Here is a 20105-nt window from a genome sequence, read left to right on the forward strand (position 1 = left end):
AGTCAAATGCAGGGCTCCAACTGAGTCCTAACTAGTGCCAGCTTTCCCTTTCTTGCAATGAGAGGCTGGAACTCTGCCCCTAGAAGCCCAGTTCCTTTCCATTCCTCCCCCAAGCAGGCTCATCTTCTGCTTCCCTCAATGCCACTCCTACTCATGAACTCTATCTAGGTTGCTCACAAGAGAGAAGTTCATGCTTCACTGCCCATTCTACAGGTCAAGCAGACCTGCCACCTAGGAAATGCCCTGTGATCACCTGGTTCCAACAGCCAGGGTCTGGCCACCCTATAAATAACGTCCCAATCAGATCTGCCCCAACAAGGGAGCATGCCTCAGAGGCACACTACTTTCCAAGACCCAACCCCTCCTATGCAGCCCCTTTCCCCACCTCCTGCTTACCCGAATGTTGTCATCATTGTTGTTGGTCCGTTCCCCTTTCCAAGTCAGGCAGAGGCTAAAGATAGGCGGCATAGAGGAGTAGCCGGGGTTCAGCACAACAGCTGCCTGGAGTTTGGCTGTGGCAGGAAAGAGAAGAGAGGTTTACATGAAGCTCATGTTGTCCATGCACCACTCAAGACATTTCCCTTGGTTAGATCTCACAGGCAGTGGACAGCAGTCAACCAGCACACCTCTCCTTCCTCAGCCCCGTGTCACCGTCTCATCACATCCAAACTGCAGCCAAGCAATGCTGCCACACTGTGAAACCTGGGCTGTAACCCCTACCCCCAATCACTGCAGAGCAACAACCCAGGATGGACACATGAGCAAGAAGCTCTGGGGCACTCACTGGTTGTGCTGCTTCCCTCCCCGAGGGTCACTAATACCATCTTAGCCTTTTGGGTCACCTATACACATATGTGGAGGTTGCTCCGATGCACTGGAATTCCAGAGCATCGGAGCACTCGATTACTTGAGTCTGCTGGAGCATGGCAATTGCCACATTCCAGCAGCCTCCTGCGTCTTGCATATCAGCACCCCTGAACTTAAAAATGGTAGCGGGGCACTTGAACTAAAGCTCATTGAACAAGCTTCAGTTCAAGCACCCCCACTGCCATTTTTAAGCACAGGGACACCGATGTACACAAGATGCAGCAGCACTTCAATTAAAGCAGCTGTTGGAGGCACTCTAATTAAAGTGCCACCCCTCCACACCCCCAGAGCAAATGTAAAAGTGCCCTTGGTGATGGGCAGCCCCCTCCTCAGGGGGCCTGCCATGCTGTGGAAAGATTGGTTAGAAGGAGCCACTGTCTTGATTCTGGTTATGGCTTACGATGACACTGGGGAGGGCTGAGGTGTCACTCACTGGCAACGGAGAACGCAGGCAGGCACCTACCTGTCCCCCTTTCTATCAGCGCCATGTAATAAAGGTGGGTGTCTTCAGCCAAGCCAGCCTCCACGATGTCTTTGGTGTAAGACAGCTCCTGCAAGGGGAGAAGCACCCAAGGGGCTGAGCGAAGCAGGGTGCTCAGAGCAAGGGAGCCAAGGACAGGGACAAGGTGCTGGGAATGGGGAGAGGAAGTCAGCTCCTTGCCCTCTACACCCACCAGGTAATCTTCATAGGTGATTGCCGTCCACTTCACCAGGCGTGACACAACCTTGGCAGGGAAGAGCTGCTGGCACTCGCTGGAGACTGGCACAATGCCATGTTCTGAAAGCAAGTGACAAGCCAGCAATGACCTATGTGCAGGCAGGATCCAGCCCAACTAACATTCTTACCAGGGCAACAGGAACAGAATGTGGATGGCGGTGGGTTGAGCACCAGAAAAAAACTGGGTTCCACAGGCCTTTGTCTGTCAATACCTATGCTGACAGTGACTTGGCTGGGCTGAGATCACATCAGGTCTCACAAACTGGGTGGTGGTGGGTGAGGTGATGGGGAAGCCTAGCATGCTTCAGGAAGCTATTTTGAAGTGATTCCTAGCACAGTGGTAGAAGAGAGAAAATAAAGACTGGGAGAGCTGGTCCAGGTATGGTGCGAGTCAGTTGGAGTACAGCTTGCCTCTTGACCCAGCAGAAAAGCACAGTAGCACTGTGGCTGCCAAGTCTTTACTACTGGCCATAGTGTCGAAGACAGTAAGATCATCTGGAGTTTCTGAAGGCAGGTAAGGATTGCAGCACTGGCCAATTAAGACAAATCTGCTGCAGGTACTTGGTCTGGCTGCTGAAAGGGGAGTAAGTACAGTGCTGTTTGTATAGAGGCACAGGAAATAGCTCCCCACAAGCGCAGAAGAGAAGAGGAGACATTCACCGTCTGAGGGAAGAAGAGCAGCTGCAGGAATGCAGACCCTGACTTTCCTCCTCTAAAAGCAGGAGCTTCAGAATAAAGCATTGCATGGTGGGGGCAGGGAATGGTGGCAGCATAGGAATGAACAGACAGGGAACCCCTTAAAGGAGACACCATATTGTTGCCTCCCCAAAACCTCATCCAAACAGCTGTCCCTGTTTTCACAGGGAAAGTCCTGGGTTGGAGTGGGGGTACCAGGAGGAGGGAGACGCAGGCAGGCTGGGACATCCTCACCTAGTGAAGCAAACTGTTTGTGGAGAGCCAGCCGGGACTGCAGCCTTGTCCGGAGCAACTTCATGGTCATCTCCATGTGGCTTGCACTCAGGGAGTTATCTGCAGTCACTGTGTGCTGCAGAGGGAAGGGACCATTATATGCAGGTATTCCCTACTGCCCACCCCCCTACTCACGCAGAGAAGTTGACAGCTGTGCTTGAATCCCTTGAGCATTATACTGCACATGCCTGGCAATACCTAGCCTCCTCTGGAAGGAAGAGCTTAAAACATAGCTCCCCTTTTCTCTGGAATGACTCTGACCCCTTCAACTTAGTTGCCTGAATTGTGCACATACGAATCAGGCTGAGATTTAGCTCCCACGAAGCTAATGAGCCTGGGCCATGGCAGAAGCACATCATCAATCCCCCTTCCCCATTCATGTCCCCTAAAGGGCAGACGTGATCATCAGTGATGCTGCAGTAGCCAGCAAATGCCATTGCACCCTGGCTTTGGATCTTAAAAGAATGACAACCCCTGGCTCAGGCAAGAGCACTGCTGCAGGGACAGCCAAGGGAAGATAGCCTGGCAAGACTTCAGCAGCTGGAGAGCTAGAGCTTTGGACATACCTGTGGCTGGTCTTTGGGGAAATGCAAGCCTCCCAGCTTCTGCACCCAGACATAGGGGTGCCCCAGCTCTGTCACATAGTCATTCAAAGTCAGGATGCTTCAGAGACAAAGTGGAAATATTACTCAAGCATGGTGAAAAAGAAGCACTACCCCACCCCCTCCAACCCCCTTGTGTGCAAGCCAGAGCTGCTGGGCCTGAAGATGTTCATCTGAACATCGGCAGCAGCCCCTTCCCTTAACGCCCTCCTATCCATGGTAGGATACAGAGTTCCCAGTGATGCAAGGTACCCACCAATCATTGAGATGGTGCCCTCAAAGCCAGGACCAAGGTGTTTGTGCACCTTGAATCCCAGGCAATTGAGCTCATTTCCCAACTAAGAAAAGTTTATAAGATAGCCACTATCTTGCCCAGCTGGGCTGGAGAGAAGCAGCCCAGAGCCTGCCACTTAGCCTAACTACTCTCTTTCACTAGGCAAGCAGGTCCTTAGAATAGACTCTGATCTGCACTCCAGATGGGCAGCACACCATAAGAAACAGCTGCCAACACACCAGAATCCTGCTCTAGGCTGCACTGTCTTGACAAGCTTCTGCTGGTGGCACTGGGTAGGACGGAAGGGACAGAGACTGGGCCAACTTACCCAACTTTGTCAAACTGGAACTGGTTGGCTGGGTTAGGAGTCTTCTTCCCATGATCCCCAGGATACAGGCAATTCAGAAGGGAATCCGGGGACAGGAGGTCTCTGCCAGAGGGCAAAGGGTAGAGTTAGCCATGCACTTTTCCAGGGCCAGAGTTCTTCAGCATTATGAACAGTTTTGTATGGCCAGGGATTATGAACACTACAAGCAGGTCCCAGGATCACTAGATTTACTTCTTGCGAAAGCTTTCACTGAACACAGATGGTGGAGGCTGTTTCTACCTCCAGCTCTTGCGGCTGTAAATAACATAACCTAATTGAAGGCTGCCCAACTTCTAACCAGTTGGGGTCCACCACAAGCCATGCAGGCCACATCAGCAAGGGCCACATGCCGTAAGAGTGCCCCTGCCCCCACCCTCAGTCCCCCAGCTGCAGGCTCCCCTAGCATTGCAGACTGTGCCTGAGCTGTCATGCCCCATATCTGGGGCAGAAGCAGGAAGTAGAAGCTGGTGGAGGGAGGGGGAGCCCAGGGACCCTAGCTTCTGCATCCAGAGTAAGGGGGAAGCAGCAGCCTGGGGGGAGCCCAGGGGCCAGCATCTGGACAACCCTGACATAAATGTACCTGATGCATGAATTCCTGAGTTGGCAGAGACTCAGGAACAGCTGGGATGTATGAGCCACAGCCGGGGGTGCTACCTTGAGAACCCAATACAGGCAGTCCTCGACTGTATTTACAGCACTTGAGTTATGATGAACAGCACTTACGACATCTATAAACTGACACCCTGTTTCTACTTTCCGATGACGGTTTCGACTTTATGACACTTAGCTGGACACGGAGCAGTGGGGGCGAGGTGATGGCCAGACAGAGAGTGGGGGGCTTGCAAGCAGAGGTGACACGGGGTGGTGGGTGGCAGCGGCGGTCACACAGCTGGTCGCACGTGCGGCTCCACAGGCTGCTGACAGGCCTCGCACCCAGCCAATCATGTGTCACTCGTCAGCAGCCCACAGAACTGGATGTGCAGCCAGCCATGTGAAAGTGGTATGCAGCAGCACGAGGTGGTGGATGACAGCAGTGGCCGCCATGTGTGATAAACAGGGTATTGGGCCTTGGTTCAGGAACCAAACCCCCATTAATAATATTGTTCTTATGGGAAAAAAAAAAAATCGGTTCCAAGTTACAACATTTTGACTTAAGATATGGTTTTCAGGAACCAATTGTGTCCTAAGTCCGAGGCTTGCCTATACTGCAAATCGGTGGCGTTCTGAACACAGACCACAGCCATGATACAAATTAAACAGGACTTAAGAGCCCAACAAACCCAGAGCTGCCTGCATGGATCTCACTGCTTATTCTTATATCAAATTAAGTAAAACCTGTCTGTATAAAAGCTGTCTTAACTTGGCCACAACCTCCACCAAGCATCAAGGAACCTTGCTGCAAGACTGAGCAGTCAAAAAACAGTGGCTGGGGGGGGGAGGAGAAATGAAGTGCCCCATTTGGAAGAGACTGTAGTCAGACCCCCATCGACTCACTGCAACACAGGAAAGGTTTGCCTCAAAGGGGATCCGCTCAGTAGGGAGTCAGCCACTGCCAATGTCCATGGCCAAAACGAAGGTCATGGTAGTGGGTGCAAACATGCTAGCCCCTCATCTGCCATCCCATCCAAGGAGCTCTCAGCACCCAGACCAAGCAGCTGGGCAGATGGAGATTTTCAGCTGAATTAACATCCAGGGCAGGCTTCTGCAACTGCAGTTCCGGCCACATTCTTTCACTAATCAAGCTGAAGTAGTCTCAGGGGAATTCCCCAGAGCTAAGGCCTTATCTACAGCACTTGAGACAAGGTGACCTGCAGAGCAAGGAAGTGGAGCGGGAGCAGCAAGCACAGGCCTGGGGATGGGAAGAAAGCTATTCAGCTGCAAGATTGTATCTGCACTCCTCCCAGTGGGAGACCTGAGCACTGTGGCAATTGCAGCAGATGCACCCCACACACCAGGAGGCCATTCAGCTCCCAACACATGCCGGCTGTTCTCTCAATCAAACCTCAGGGAATCTCTCCCTTTAACCCCAGCTCCTCTCCCTTCCTGCAGAGGATAAATCAGGGATTAAGAAAGGATTCTGCCTCTTGTCCTGAAAGCTCAAGGACCGTGGGGAGGAGTGCAGCTCAGCAAGCAGCTGCGTCACCATTGTGGCTGCCTCGCACAGCCTGGTTGGGACAGGTCCTGGTTGCTGAGGGAAAAAATGCTGTGTGGGCAAAGGGACCAATTGCCTCCTTTGGGAAGATCTGGAAGTCTGCAGTTCCCCCTGCTGGTAAACTGGGGGAAGTAGAGCTGCTTCCTTCTCCCATCTGATCAAGGACAGGCTGAGATGGGGTATAGAGCAACCATCTACAGCAGGGGCGGGCAATTACTTTGGGCAGAGGGCTGCTTACAGAGTTTTGGCAAGCCATCAAGGGCCGTATGACAGGCAGTCAAGGGCAGATAAATATTAAATTTTCTAAAATTTTTAGGGGCCTGGAGGGCCGGATAGAATGGCCTGGTGGGCTGCATCTGGCCCCTTGGCCACATTTTGCCCACCCCTGATCTACAGGCTCTTCCAGGTTCCTCTACTCAGGGCAGAAGCATTAGTTTGGTATAGAGCATCACAGAACCATAGGCTTGGAGAGAACTCAAGAGTGACCCTAAGCCATCTCAGACAGATACCTATGCAAGTAGCTAGCAACTGCTTCTCCAAGGGAGAGTCAGGGAAACAGAGGTTCCCTCTAAACACTGGAGGTGCTGCTCTGCACAGGCAGGAGGAAGGAATAACAATTCAGCTCAGCCTAGGTCCTGTGAAACATGTCCCATGAGACACATTCACACCCTTTTGCCCTGGCTCCTCCACAGCTCTGCCAGCCAGTTGCTCCAAGTGAAACACTGTAAAGCAGCAGCATTTTCCTGGCAAGAGATCAATGCCAGACAATAATTCCAGCCACAGTACAAGGGCCAAGACAGACTGGGTTCTGTGCTCTGCAGTGTTCTCAGCTTACCCAGCGCTGATGGGCGTAGTCATCTCCACAGCAGTAGTCACCTTGGTTTTCACAGTCATGACATTGAGGTTCATTAGGTAATAGAAGGTCAGGTGCAGCACACTCTCATCTGCACAGAAACAGAAGTGGTGGAATGCTGCCTTTTCTCCCTGTGCCCAGCCCCAGCTGTGTTGGGGAGAAGGAGCAGGGCAGAGGAGAAAGCCCTTCAACGAAAGTGGAAGCTCCATTAGGGTTTTTGCTGGTTCACCCACGCTTTGCGATTCTCCTAATGGAGGGACTTAGGATGTGGACACAAACAATTCTATTGCTTGTGAAGAGATGGGGAGACTTGCCAACAGATGATTTGTTGCAGTCATCTGCCCCTTCTTGCAGTAAGTCAAGCAGAACTGCACTGATCCGCCTCTGAATTAAATAGGCAGCAACTTACTGGAGTTTACCATATTTTCTTGCATACAACATGACCTGGAATAGAATGCACACTTTGTTTCTGAAAGGTACAACGAAGGAAAAAAAAAGATCTTTCCTTGTACGAATGAGTAGCAGCAGCTAGGGAGCTGAGGCTGCCCACTGTTCTGATCCCTGTGGGTTGCAGCAGATTTTACTTTTGGTTTCCCCTGGTAAGCAGCAGAACCCACTCTGACTATTTTTCACGTATAGCATGTACTCCAATTTCCAGCAGCTGGTTTTTGGAAAAAGGTGCATGTTGTATATGAGAAAATGCAGTGGTTTCCACTTACTGTGAAAGAGACCCAGGGTGAAGCAGTTACAGCTGATCTATTAGCCCCCCCTACTTTAAAACTTCAGACTTGTCTGGTCTTAGACACTGACACTACTGGTGTGAAAACAAGGGAAGTGATAATCAAAGATGTTGGTCTGATTGTTCTCCTTCACTTATCAGGAATAGTTGGGCTCACTCTCAGCAGGGCTACCATCAAGACCACTGTTCACTCCTACAGGGGACACTAATGCAGCTTGTGCAACTGGGCATACAGCAAGTCTGCATTTCCACTGGAAACATGACACCTCTATCGAGTTCTAGCTCTGGGACCAGATTCTGAATTTGCATCCGCTAACGTAAGCCTAGAGTGGCTCAGCTGAGGTCAGCCAGTGGGCTTACACCTGGATCAGAACCTGACCTGGGGAACCACCATCCTTGTACCTTTGCACTTCAGGTCAATGGTGACAGACAGCGGGTGTCTCTTCAGCATTTCCTTGCGCTTGTCATCCAGCTGCACTCCCAGCGTGGGCCGGCGGCGCTTCTGCAGTAAGGGAAAGAAGTACCACAGCTTCTGAGAACATGGGTCCCTCTCACCCCCTTGCCCCACTGCACCTCTTCCAGGCAGGCTTATGGGGGAAACTTCTCTGTCTGACACACAAAACGCTACTCACCAAATACATTGTACCCAATCCACACAACACTCCAGTGTGCTATTTAGTGCAGTGTCACTCCCCACTTTTCAGATGGGGAGACTGAGGCATGTAAATTAAGAGACTTGCACGTGATTAAAGAAGGGACTTGTGTCAGACCTTGGAACACCTGGTGCCTGCCCCTCCTGTCAGATCACTAGCTCTTGATCTACTCCTAACCATCTGACTTTCCACATCCCACTTACATGTGCACCTAGAGGAGGGATGTTAAGCATACCGCCTGCAGAACCAATTTGTCCAGCCCACCAGCAGTCCAATGGAATACCAGAAGTTGGGGAGTGGCCTGTCACAGAATTCAGGGTTTCTGAATCCCAATGGACATGGCCATTGGCATCAGGCCCTTGGCCCCAAGCTGGTGCTCAAACATGGCCCCACTACAGTTGCTGGTGGCCCCACAAATCCTGCCCAGGGAAAGCCCCTGTAGTCTAGATCCAACCTGGGGCCTGGGGTGAATTTGATACCACTGCTCTAAAGCTCTTGAGGACCTGAATCTCAGCGAAGTCACCTATGGATGATGCAGATCCTGTACAGCAAGTAAAAAGTTTCCAATGTTAGCCAGAGAAACAAACATGTCACAACTACTAGGCTCACAGACTGCATCTTTCCTTTCCTCTCTCTGGGCCAGTGACTATTTTTATAAAATGGAATGGTTCCAAGAGAAGAGACTGAGACCAACACTATAGGCAGATGGCTACAGCACTCCCCTAGCCTGTAGGAAATTGAGTTGAAGTCCCTGCTAGGGCGTATTTGGGGAAAGAACTTGAAAGCAGAGTCTCCTGTCTCCCAGAAAAATAGCCTTACTCCTAGCTTATTGGCTGTTCTGCAGCAGGTCTCTCTTCTGCTCTCATTTGGCCATAAAGTGTTTATAAAGGGCTTAGTTTCACCCTGCACTGGAACAAATGCAAATTTCAAATCCTGGAGATTTTCCCCATTGGGAACAGCTGCTCCCTAGCCAGCTCTGTGCACACCTGTGTCGTCCCAAAACATCCACAGAGCCACTCACACAAGACCTTCATATTTCCAAGGCACTAATGGCAATTCAGTGCGAAGTTCTCATTGCAATTGAAAACAGGCCCCTTAAAGGACTCTGCAAGCACTGATCCTCCTTCAGTCCCCTTTAGGAGGCATTACTGAATGCTGCGAAGGTAGATATTCAAGCACAGAGAGGTGACTCTGCCAAGGCCCCCACAGCAGATTGGTGGCAGTGTCAGAAACAGCCAGTGCCAGCTCAGACCCACTCACTCTGGGCACTGGTGGAAACAGCACTTGGTTCAGTCCCATGAAGCAATATTTAGTGTACATCCCAGAGTATCAGAGTTGAAACTGCCTTACCGTGGTCTGCTCCTCCTCGGCGTCAGAGTCACTTTCATCATCTGCAAGTTCAAACAGAGGGATAAGCAAGGGCCACAACAAGACACCTTGCTGGGGTCGTTTGACCCCAGTGCTCTTTCCTGCCATGGCAGAGGGTCGGACTTGATGATCTGTCAAGGTCCCTTCCGACCCTACAAACTATGAAACTATGAAGATACTCTCCAAGTAGCGCAGCTCAGTGCATTTCCAACAGAGATACCAAGGTATGGAGTGCATCAGGGCCACTGCCAGTGCCCACCAACCCCTGCACTACAGTGCTAAGTCCTCGAGGCATCAGCACCATCCACTGAGAGAATGCTGGTCCTTCACAGGGGTACTCAGGCAAGAGACTCCCAGAGGGTCTTGGTAGGCTGTCAGCCCTTTTAAAGCCATTTGAAAATCTCTTTGTTCTCAAGTACTCCCCCACAAACCACTAGGATGGAGAGGCCTGTGTTAACAGCCCCCAAGCTGAATGCCATGCTGCTTGCTGAGCTGTCAGTCTCTCTTCTAGAGAATGACTCTAGCATAATGAAGGTGCCCAAGTGTCAAGACTGCCTAGGCAGTCAGCATGCAGAGAGAGATTATCAGCCCCTCCCAAGGAACCCTCCCTGTCCCCCTGCCCCTCCCACTTTTATCAGTTGACTGCCTGCCAGACAAAGCAAGGCAAGGCAAGGCAAGGCAGAACTGACTTGTGATGTACCTTGGGAATCCTCTGGAGGTTTGTAGAGGGCTTTGGCTTCTTCCACACTCCCTTCAATCGCTACAGACAGCTTCTTATCTGATGAGGGAAGATTGTCATTAACCCTGCCCCAAGGTGGGAAAGCCAGCTAGCCAGCCAAAGTGAGCACTGACACTGCAGAGGTATTGAGGTTGGAAAGGGGGAGGTAGACAGGGTGCTAAGAGGTTATCAATTTATTACCGTGGCCCCCTCGTCACTTCATGGCTGGTAGATTCAATGCCTTGGGGACAAATAACCTTAACCTTCAGGGTCACTTGTAAAGTTATGCTACTGAGATGCGACTCCTACACTGGCTAGCAGGCTGCAGGACTACAGCAAGAGCACACCCTTGGCCCAATATTTCATGCTCTTCTCCATAGTAATGATGACACTGGCCACCATGCAAAACAATGGTGTTTCAGACCCAGGGCAGGGGAGTAATTCTTCAACCATATTGGTTCACATGGTTAAAGCCCTCATCTAAACTGCATAGACTAAAAGTAGGCATGTACTTCACCAAGGGGTAAAATGCTAGGTGGGATGTGGTACCATCTTAAAGGATTTTGTGCAACACAGCACCTTATCTAGGTGTTTCTGCCAGGCTCCCCCTATAATAGTAAGCAAGTGCATTGGGCTAAGGAATCTGAAATGAGTAGGTCAAGAAAAGAAAAAGTGGAGAACAGAGCTGGTCCCAACAGGATTGAGCATGTTCATCTCCCTGCATTCTGCACTCAGAACAAGGGAGGGAAATTCAGAAGGCTGGACTGGTTTGGCTAGACTGCCAGACTTGCTGTCCACGGATGCTGCTGAGGCCCAGAATTTAATGACGGTCAGAAAGGGACAAGAATATAGGTAACAGAACCAGCCAGAGTTGGAGAATAAAGTAGCAGCAGTTTTGGAAGGGAGATAGAGCCCATTGCTCTTGGACTCAGGCCAATCCCCAGCTGTTAGGGATCAGGATGAGACCCAAATGGTGGGAGGGGGAAGGGGCTGGCTGGGCTCTTGCAGCTCCCCTGGGACATCTGAAACTGGCCAGTGGCAGAGACAGGAGACTGGGCTACACAGACACCAGCTCGGATGCATTCTGATAAGGTCTTGGGAGTCTCAGCACCTCAGAGACTCTATCATAGGGTCCCTCAGGGCACTCATTGCTATGATAACCAAGCACTGCAGAGAAGACTCAAGGGAATTCCATGAAGGGGCCTCTCTGGGCTCCAAAATACTCTGCCAGGGAATGGGAGAAGAGTTTTTTATTTTAATATAAGCCGTTTGGGTCTAATGGAGCAGCCCCATCCCCACCAGGCTCCTGCAGGGCTTAGACACAAGAAATGAAAGGTACTCACCCCGCCTAAGGGGCTGGGAGGAGGGTTTCATGTGAGCTAAGGGGACAGGCCGGAAAAAGGGACGGAAAGGAGGGAGGGAGAAAAGGAAGAAGAGAGGGGACAAAAGGGAGAAAGACAGAACAAAAGAGGCAGTAACACACTGCTGTGTATTGAGAGGCAAACAGCGGTTAGACAGGCTACAGTTTTGCCAAGTAAGGGGTGGGGGTTATCCTGGGCTGCCAGTGCAGGAGCTTGGACTGAAGCCCAAAGAGAATGGGGTCTTGCCTTCTTGCTGCATAGGTGCAACAAAAAGGATGAAATCCATAGCACCCCCTGGCTCCATCTTAGGCGACCGCTGCACCTAGCAGTTGTTTTTGACTTTGCTTTACTTTGGGAACCATGAAGAGTTAACACCTCTCCCCTCCCCCAATGTGGGCCCAAGATTAACAGTCCTGAACAGTCCTGCCAAAGGGCAGAAGATCCCAGTGCTAATCCCCCCAGGGCAGGGGAGACTACCAGCTATTTAAAATGGAATGGCATTCTGTAACTGGGATGTTTGCCCTCACTGCTGTAACAACCACAACCTCATGCAAGCTTGAGGGGGGACACCAGCAAATGGAGTGGCAGATCTGGAATGAACTCTCATGGCAATTCCTTCAAGTCAGGCACTGGAGGGACTCTCCTGAACAGCCAAACCAACAAAACTTCAGCAACACAGTACTTTCTGCAGACATCAGGGAAACGACGGGGGGGGTGCACTCTGCCCACCCCCTTAGACTGCTGGCTTTCAATGACTTATACGAAGGTTGCTTCAGACCTCCCAGCATGCTCCCCCCAAGAATCTAATGTCAGTACTCACCACAGGCCTGGCCATAGGCATTGGCTTGGACAAAGAGAACATACAGAGGTGGTGGCAAATGTCTAGCTGTCTCGTACTGCTTGTGTGCCTGGTCAAATGGCATGAAGAGGTACTCCTGGACAGGGAGGGAGGCCTGGTGGGGGACAAGGCAAACACATGGCATTGGTACTAAAGTAGTGTGCACATTGGCCACTCACCCAGCACCTCCTGTCTGTGGAACAGGACCTGCAGAACAGACACTGTGCCACTCAGCAGCAGCAAATGAGCAGTGCTGACAGCCTAAGGGAAACTTGGGGCAAGCCTCCTTCACTAGATAACTGGTTTCAAAGAAAAAAGATAACCCAGCTCCTTCTCTTGCTCCCCCCAAACAAGTCAAGGTAATGTTCTTACACACTGCTCTCCAGAAAAGGGCCCATTTAATGAACCCGTTGCAAACGCTGCTGACACAAGGGAGACTCAAAGAAAAGTCCTCACCTAGAAGGACAGGCAACATAGCCAAGAGCAGACATGACTCTTCTCAGCAGCCTCAATTCACCTTTCAGGTTTTCTTCTAAGTGAGCTACCTCCATTAATTGTGTGTTTTGGAACAGGACAGCCCAATGTGCTCCGACACACCCTAGATTCTCTGCAAGTGGCCCAACCCTCACAGACAAAGCAGAGGGTGAAATTTGGCTCAGGGAGTACCTGCATGATGCTGTTCAGCCGAGGTTGGAGGCTACTCAGATATTCCTTCTTCACCTCAATCTCCTTCAGGATTTTCTCCTTGCTGGTTAGACATTCCTTATACTTTTCTGCCAGCCTGCAAGGGGGGGAAGTTCAGTTAGTGACACACCGCATTCACGATGAGAACAGATGTTAGCTGAGAATGTTTGCTCCTTATCAGTGCATTACTAAACCTTGACACCTCGTCTGATTCCACTGCCACTGGTTCCTGGATTGTGATAGCTCAATCTGTACTCTGAAGTTAGCTTTAGATCCTGCTTCAATCATTACCTGACCTCAACTGTCACATCTAAAGTGACAAAATAAAGAAAAAGGTCTATTTATTTTTTTAAGTCAGGGGTAAAAGGGAAGGCAGGAAAAACCTGAGTACATCAGGAAAATAAAACTGAAGAAAAATTGCCTCAAATCTAAGGAGCATAGAATGTCATTTAACAAACACTGCAACACAGTCCAAGTGCGGGTCTACTCTGAGAAGTATCTTATAAATTGGCCCTCCTTACTTACCAAGCTTGCTCCAATACCAGCGTCACATCTGTTGACTTCATTGACAAAAATCCCTACTGCCTTATAGCTTCTGCTAGTCCTAATGAGCCAAAACAATTCCTCAAGACACTTTTCCATCTTGTGCCCTCATTAAAATTGAGTCTGTTATTTTAAATTAAGCACAGATTAGTGATCCATTTGCAAACCAACAGAAGACAGTGAGGTTTTACAGATCACGGAGAACCTTGTCTGGCCCATGGAACCGTTCATGTGGACTATGACAAGTAAGATGGAGAGAGACCTGCTCCAGACTTAGAGTCCAGGACTCATAGCCTTTAAGCAAAATATTAATGGTCATCTGAAGCGTGGGAGACCTGAACACTGGAATATGTTGATGTAGTGTCACTGTGGTCCTGGGTGGGACAACTGCAGCTTAGATGCTTCATCCTCCTTGGTTGGAGACTCTGCCTTCCACGATGTACTCAACTCCCCTGGAGTGAAGGAGGGCCTGAATCACAGCAGTCCCATGGATACAGCAACTAGTGGATCCCATGGATGGAATAATGGTCTCACATTGCAGCAAGGGAAATTTAGGTTAGATATGAAAATTCTCTCGTGAGGAGGGCAGTAAAGCCCTGGAACAGACTACCCAGAGGATGTGGAATCTCCATCCTTGGAGATTTTTAAGACCCGGCTAGACAAAGCCTCGGTTGGGATGATATAGTTGGCAATGGTCCTGCTTTGACCAGGGGGTTGGACGAGATGACTTCTCAAGGTCCCTTCCAATTATAATTTTCAATGGTTTTACTATTCTAATTCAGAATCAAAGTATTTTGATATTTAAGCAGTTTTGAACACTCCCACCCCTACCCCTTCAAATGCCTGTGGAAAGCAGGAACTTTTCAGGAGAAAAAAATATAATTGGGTAAAAACCCAACTTTCCATTAAAAACAGCTTCAACTGAAAACCCTCAACCCTGTCTAATGAGGCTGTTTGAAATGGAACCAGTGAGACAAAGGCAGATGCTCATAATGTTGTGTTTATGGAGGTACCTTTCAGAGAAGAGTCTGGCTTGTAAAGGCAGTGTTATAAATCTGCTGTAGTCAGAAATACCATGCAGGATGCCAGGGGTAGGTGCAATTGCTCAGCTGGACTTAGGAACAGAACCACTATGAAGCTGCCTTTGTGAAGGGTTATGGAGTAAAGAGCCACTACTAAGCTGGTTCAAGAGCCACCATCCCATGTCACTAGATCTGTCAAGTTAGGGGAAAGACACCACAAACACTATAGGCACAAGAGCTGGGATTCTCCACACTAATCAGTGATTCTGTTAGTCTGCCATTCATTTCTATGGGAAAATCTCAAGCCAGCTATTCTTTAAAAACAGCTTTTAACATGCAGAAATGTTTAAGACAAACTAAAGCGATTCTTGAGCAGGATGCAGTTGATTTAGACTTGGTAATGGCTGTGGACACGATGACATTCAAAATGACCTTTGCTCCTGCAAAGTGCTGAGTATTCTGAAGGCACCTGGAAAGGGTTTGCAGTGAGCATAGATACAAAGTCATGAGCTTGCCTGCAGTTCTTTGCCAGGCAAAGAAAGCCTCACATGCCTGATCTTTCCATCAAGATTCACTAAGAAAGGCATCAGAAAAATTACAGGAATGTGCCCAGATAGAAAGGTGTCATGCAGTTGCTACATCAACAACTTCTGGGATATGGATAGGGGTGCAGCGATAGAAATTTTGGGGGCCAATACCAATAGCCAATATTTAAGGAGGGATATCGGCCGATACCGATCTGATTCCCAATACAGCTGCGTGCAGCTGGTAAGTCTGTTGTGGGAAAAGGAGAGGGGGAGGAAAAGGGCGTGGGGAGCAGATCAACGGCCCCCGCAGTGAGGGAGGGAGTGGGGCTGGGGCAGGCACTGCCCAGCTGTGGTGGGGCAGGTGCAGGACGGAGCCATGGCTCAGCCAGAGGGCACAGGGAGGGGGCAGCAGCTCCCACTGCTGCGCACCGCTGGTCCAGGAGTGGCTCGTCCAGGAGGGCATCGGGGGGGGCGGCATATGCCCCCAGATCTACGTGGGGCGGGCTAGGAAGGCTGCAGCTGCGGGCTGGGGTCGTGCTCCCAGTGCAGTGCGGCCCCCAGCCTCAGCCCGCAGCTGCAGCCCACCTGGCCTGCCCCACGCTGTGCAGATCTGGGGGCACCCCCCCCCACCATTCTCCTGGGCTCTCCAGGCTGAGTAATGGGAGCAGCAGTATGAGCTGCTGGACGAGCCACTCCCAGACCAGTGGCACGCAGCAGCAGGAGCTGCTGACCCCCTCCCCGCATTCCCTGGACAAGCCACGGCTCTGTCCAGCACCCGCCCCGCAGTGCCTACCCCACTCTCCCATCACTGCGAGAGTGTTGATCTGCCCGCCCACCTCCTTTCCCTCCCCACTCTCCTTTCACCACACCAGACTTACCAGCTGCACGCAGCTCTCCAACCTGCTGGGCTCTGCTCCTCACTGCCTACATGGCTCGCACACACACACGGGCATTTATCAGCCAAATTAATCGGACACATCAGGCTGATTTCCGATGCATTCAATTTTTTTTATATCGGTGCCAATCCGATATTGGACTGATGTATACCTCTAGATATAAGCATAGAAGCTGAGGCACACATAACAGAGTACACTTCAATACTGACTCACTGCAACATTCCTTACTGCAAAGAATATCTCCAGGGGCACAAGACTTGAGCACCCCAGTTAGAATGCAGACTCACATATGGAAATGACAAAAATCAAGCTAATGGAATAACAGAATAGAAGGTTTTATTCTGGAATGGGACAGTTGCTAACTACATAAGTCTCTCTTGCATTTTCCAAGTAGTTCTTACGTTTCCAAAATATTACATTACTATGGGACACTTCACTGTCTACCCAGTAAAACAATGAGCTGGGTATAATATGGTTCTATTCCTCTCAAAAAGAGCAAAGGACAGGACTTGGAATACTTCTGGCTCCCTTTCACCAGAAATATAAAAGAAAATTCCATGATCTGAGAAACAGGACCAAGACAGCTCAAAGAATAAACCAGAAACTACATTACATAGTGAAAGAGAATTTAAGTGAAAAAACTTGGTCTGCATGTACTACAAAAATGAACAAAGGAAAAATATTCACCAAGTCTGAATGTGATGCTCATTTCAATTAGTAACTGACAATTTATTTTACAAGAGGATGCCTGTGGGATGTAACATATGCCAAATGCTTGGTGCCAAATAAACAAAGAGCCAATTCAATTGCTGGCCATGTGGTATAAGAGCTCACCTTTTGCGCTGTTCTAATTCCCAGTCAAGGCGGGCAAGGGTCTGGTGGTGGGGATCACTGAGGGTGATATCAGGTTTGCTTATTTCCGGGGGAGCCTCTTTGTAAAACTCCTCCACGCTCACCAGCTCAATTTCTTCGTGTTTTGATCTGGAGAAATGGAAGAGGTGTCAGTCTCACAAGAAACTTGTTTTCCAACTTTCAGACCCAATTTAAAACCTTAACAATTACAATTCCAGCTTGCAAAATGCAACACATCCTATTTCATGCATGCAGTGTGTCTGCATGGCCAATTGTCCCGTGATTTCCTGAAGTCAGTCTGGAAAGAGTCACAGGTAACTCAAAAAGCTACCTAAGGAATGTGCATGAGCAGAAGGCTCAGCTTCTGGAAGAACACTGCAGAAGCAATTCAGTTATTCATTTAAGAACAGTCCCATGTGAACTCCGTTACATCTGCATGGTTCCTATAAAAAGCCCCATTTACAAATTAAATCCAACTCTCCACTATGAACCAAAGTGTCCTTCCCACCCCCCAGCCCCACTCCCACTCCAGAGAACCAATGCAAAAACCTCCAGAATGCCCATGTCATAGCCAGATTCTAGTCCCCCACTACGGAGGCTGTAACAGGGTGATATGGCAACCCTGTTACTAAAAATACCCGGGAGTAACCCTGCTGTCCCTAAATGACCGGGAGTAACCTGGCAGGGTCAGGAACAGGGCAAGCATGGTGAATATACCGGTGCAGCTGGAGAGAAAGCATACGCTGGTAACGAATTACTTTGATTTTTGCAGGCAACCACCAAACTTTCATGGGCAAACCTGCATAAGGAGGGATAAAAGGCAGCCACTCTGAACAAGCGGCTACCCCCAGGGGCACTATGAGGACTAGAAACCCAACGCGACAGGTGGATCGTAAGTCTCCAAACGGATCCCAGCCAGGTGAGCGGACTACAGCCAGGTCCCATCTTCAAGGAGGTGAGATTCATTACTTACCGCGACTGGATAGCCCCAGGACACCGCCAGGGGAATGAAAGCCCCAAACCCTGAAGACGGGGGGGGAAAGGGTTCAAGAGTAGGCTCCAGGACTCAGGAAAGATGTCGGAAAAGCGGTGGGACACCGCTTAAAGAGACAGACACTTATTTCTTTTGTTAAAGGAGAAGGAATTGTTTAATAAAAGAATTCATGGTGACCAGCTCAGATCTCTTGGCATCTATCGTATATTTTGTGGAGGGAGGGTATTAACTCTTCTTTTCTCCCATCATGAAGTCATGGCAGGTGAATCCCTTCCCCAGAGACAAAACTGAGGGCTTGACACCACCGACCCTCCTACAACTGGTGCATTGGCTGGGAATGCGTGGAGTGAGAAACGACCCACGGATAAAATGGATTCCATGGAGATGCAAACCCAGACAGATTGGCAGCAGGCCCACATCATGAAGCCGTGCATACTTCAGGGGCAACAAGCCCAGCTAGAAGAAATGGTGAGACTACAAAGCCCAGGAGGCAGAGACTCGAATCCGCCTCTTCAACTGGCAGCAAGACCCGAGTGAAAAGATCAAGGCCAGTAGGTAATGTTCCGGGAGGGGGATGTGGAAAGGTTCCCTGAGATAAGCCCACAGGATGACCCCCAAGGCATTCTTGGAAGCCTTCGAATGCATGACTGTGGCTCTGAAGTAGGGTCCAGCTAGCTGGGCAGTTAGGATCAGGCCCCTACTGGTTGGACTGGCCCAAGCCACCTAACAGGGCTCTAACCAGAGCAGAGGCTTGGGACTACGGGAAAGTGAAAGCTGTGATACTATACCGGCTGGAGATTTCCCCTGAGACCTATCGCCAAAAATTCAGGGCCAAGAAAAAAGTAGAACTCAGACCCCACCTACTGGCCCAAAGTCTGAGAGACCTGGTAGAGTGGTGTCTCCATCCTGAGGAACGGACAATGGTGGAAATAACTGATCTTATTGTGTTAGAGCAATTCCTGGTGGATCTAGGGGACCAGACTCAGAGATGGGTCAGGAGACGCTGACTAAAGAATATGGAGGAGACACTCCGACCGGCCAAAGACTATGTGGTGGCCAAAGCCAAAGGAGATAATGTGAGGACAGAGAGAGGAACCAGGACATCCCAAGCCCTGAGACCCAAAGGAAGTCAGAGGGTAAGGAACGGGGAAACACCCTGGAACCCTACGTGTAAGGGTAGAAACTGGGATAACAAAGAACTCATTTGCTACCAGTATAGGGAGAAAGGCTATATAGCCAGGGCCTGTCCTCAAAAGGCGCTACAGGAGACATCTTCCGATTACCCCCATGAAGAACAGACGGATTGTAGCTTTGGAAGACACAAAGGCCCCTGGAGAAACAAGCCGGTGACAGAAGTCAAGATAGGGGGTACCATAATCCTCGCCATAGTAGATACAGGTTGCTTTCAGACCATGGTCTAAGCGGATTTAATACTGCCCCAAGTGGGGAGCCCTGAAACTGCCGTAAGCATGATATGTATACGTGGATCTTCCTATATGTCTAAAAGACAGTGGATGAAACTCACAGTGATGGCGGTGGATGAAACTCACCGCTGAGTTAGCAGTAGGCCTAGCTGAGACCCTGCCATGTCCCATGCTGTTAGGGGTAGACTGACCTCGTCTCAGGGGGGTGCTGGATTGGGCCATGCAGGGGCCATCAGGGGAAGACCATATCTACGAGAACCCCACTCTGCATGCTACAGAGACCCTGATGACCCCAAGGCGGGAGAGCTTGACCTAGACCAGCTCATAAATGGAGACCAATTCCAAGAAAAGCAGAAAAGAGAGCCCTTGTTTAGAAACATCCTGAGGGACCAATTGGCCAAATAAGGAGAGGTGCTGGATCCTGAGCAAGCAAGGCATATCCCCCGTTTCGAGGTAAGAGATAACATCCTATACCGGATGGAGACTGGGAGAGAAGGGACAGAACAGAGTCAGATACTCATTCCTAGAAGGTACTGGAGAGACTTGTTGAGAGTGGCTCACACTCTCCCTATGAGGGGACATCTAGGCAGAGACAAGACCAAGGCCCGATTAAAATAATGGGTTTTCTGGCTGGGGCTCTACAAGATGGTAGAGAAATACTGCCAGGAACGCCCGGCTTGCCAA

The 20105-nt window shown here is 50.0% G+C and overlaps 1 protein-coding gene across 2 annotated transcripts in view; it reads right to left on the reverse strand.

The window, feature by feature from the left end:
- THOC5 (THO complex 5) overlaps positions 1 to 20105 on the reverse strand; it is a 28933-nt gene that overhangs the window by 2130 nt on the left and 6698 nt on the right. For both annotated transcript variants that reach the window (XM_006016818.3, XM_025193249.1), the window contains 13 exons: positions 16986 to 17132; positions 13146 to 13260; positions 12462 to 12594; positions 10263 to 10340; positions 9545 to 9585; positions 7944 to 8043; positions 6785 to 6893; positions 3759 to 3860; positions 3121 to 3217; positions 2516 to 2630; positions 1542 to 1645; positions 1331 to 1418; positions 397 to 512 (listed from right to left, as the gene is read on the reverse strand). In XM_006016818.3, coding sequence (XP_006016880.1) covers positions 397 to 512; positions 1331 to 1418; positions 1542 to 1645; positions 2516 to 2630; positions 3121 to 3217; positions 3759 to 3860; positions 6785 to 6893; positions 7944 to 8043; positions 9545 to 9585; positions 10263 to 10340; positions 12462 to 12594; positions 13146 to 13260; positions 16986 to 17132 — 1345 coding nt within the window. The remainder of the gene's footprint in view (positions 1 to 396; positions 513 to 1330; positions 1419 to 1541; positions 1646 to 2515; positions 2631 to 3120; positions 3218 to 3758; positions 3861 to 6784; positions 6894 to 7943; positions 8044 to 9544; positions 9586 to 10262; positions 10341 to 12461; positions 12595 to 13145; positions 13261 to 16985; positions 17133 to 20105) is intronic.

This window comes from Alligator sinensis, unplaced genomic scaffold (assembly GCF_000455745.1).
Source record: "Alligator sinensis unplaced genomic scaffold, ASM45574v1 scaffold216_1, whole genome shotgun sequence".
Taxonomy (NCBI): Eukaryota; Metazoa; Chordata; order Crocodylia; family Alligatoridae; genus Alligator; species Alligator sinensis.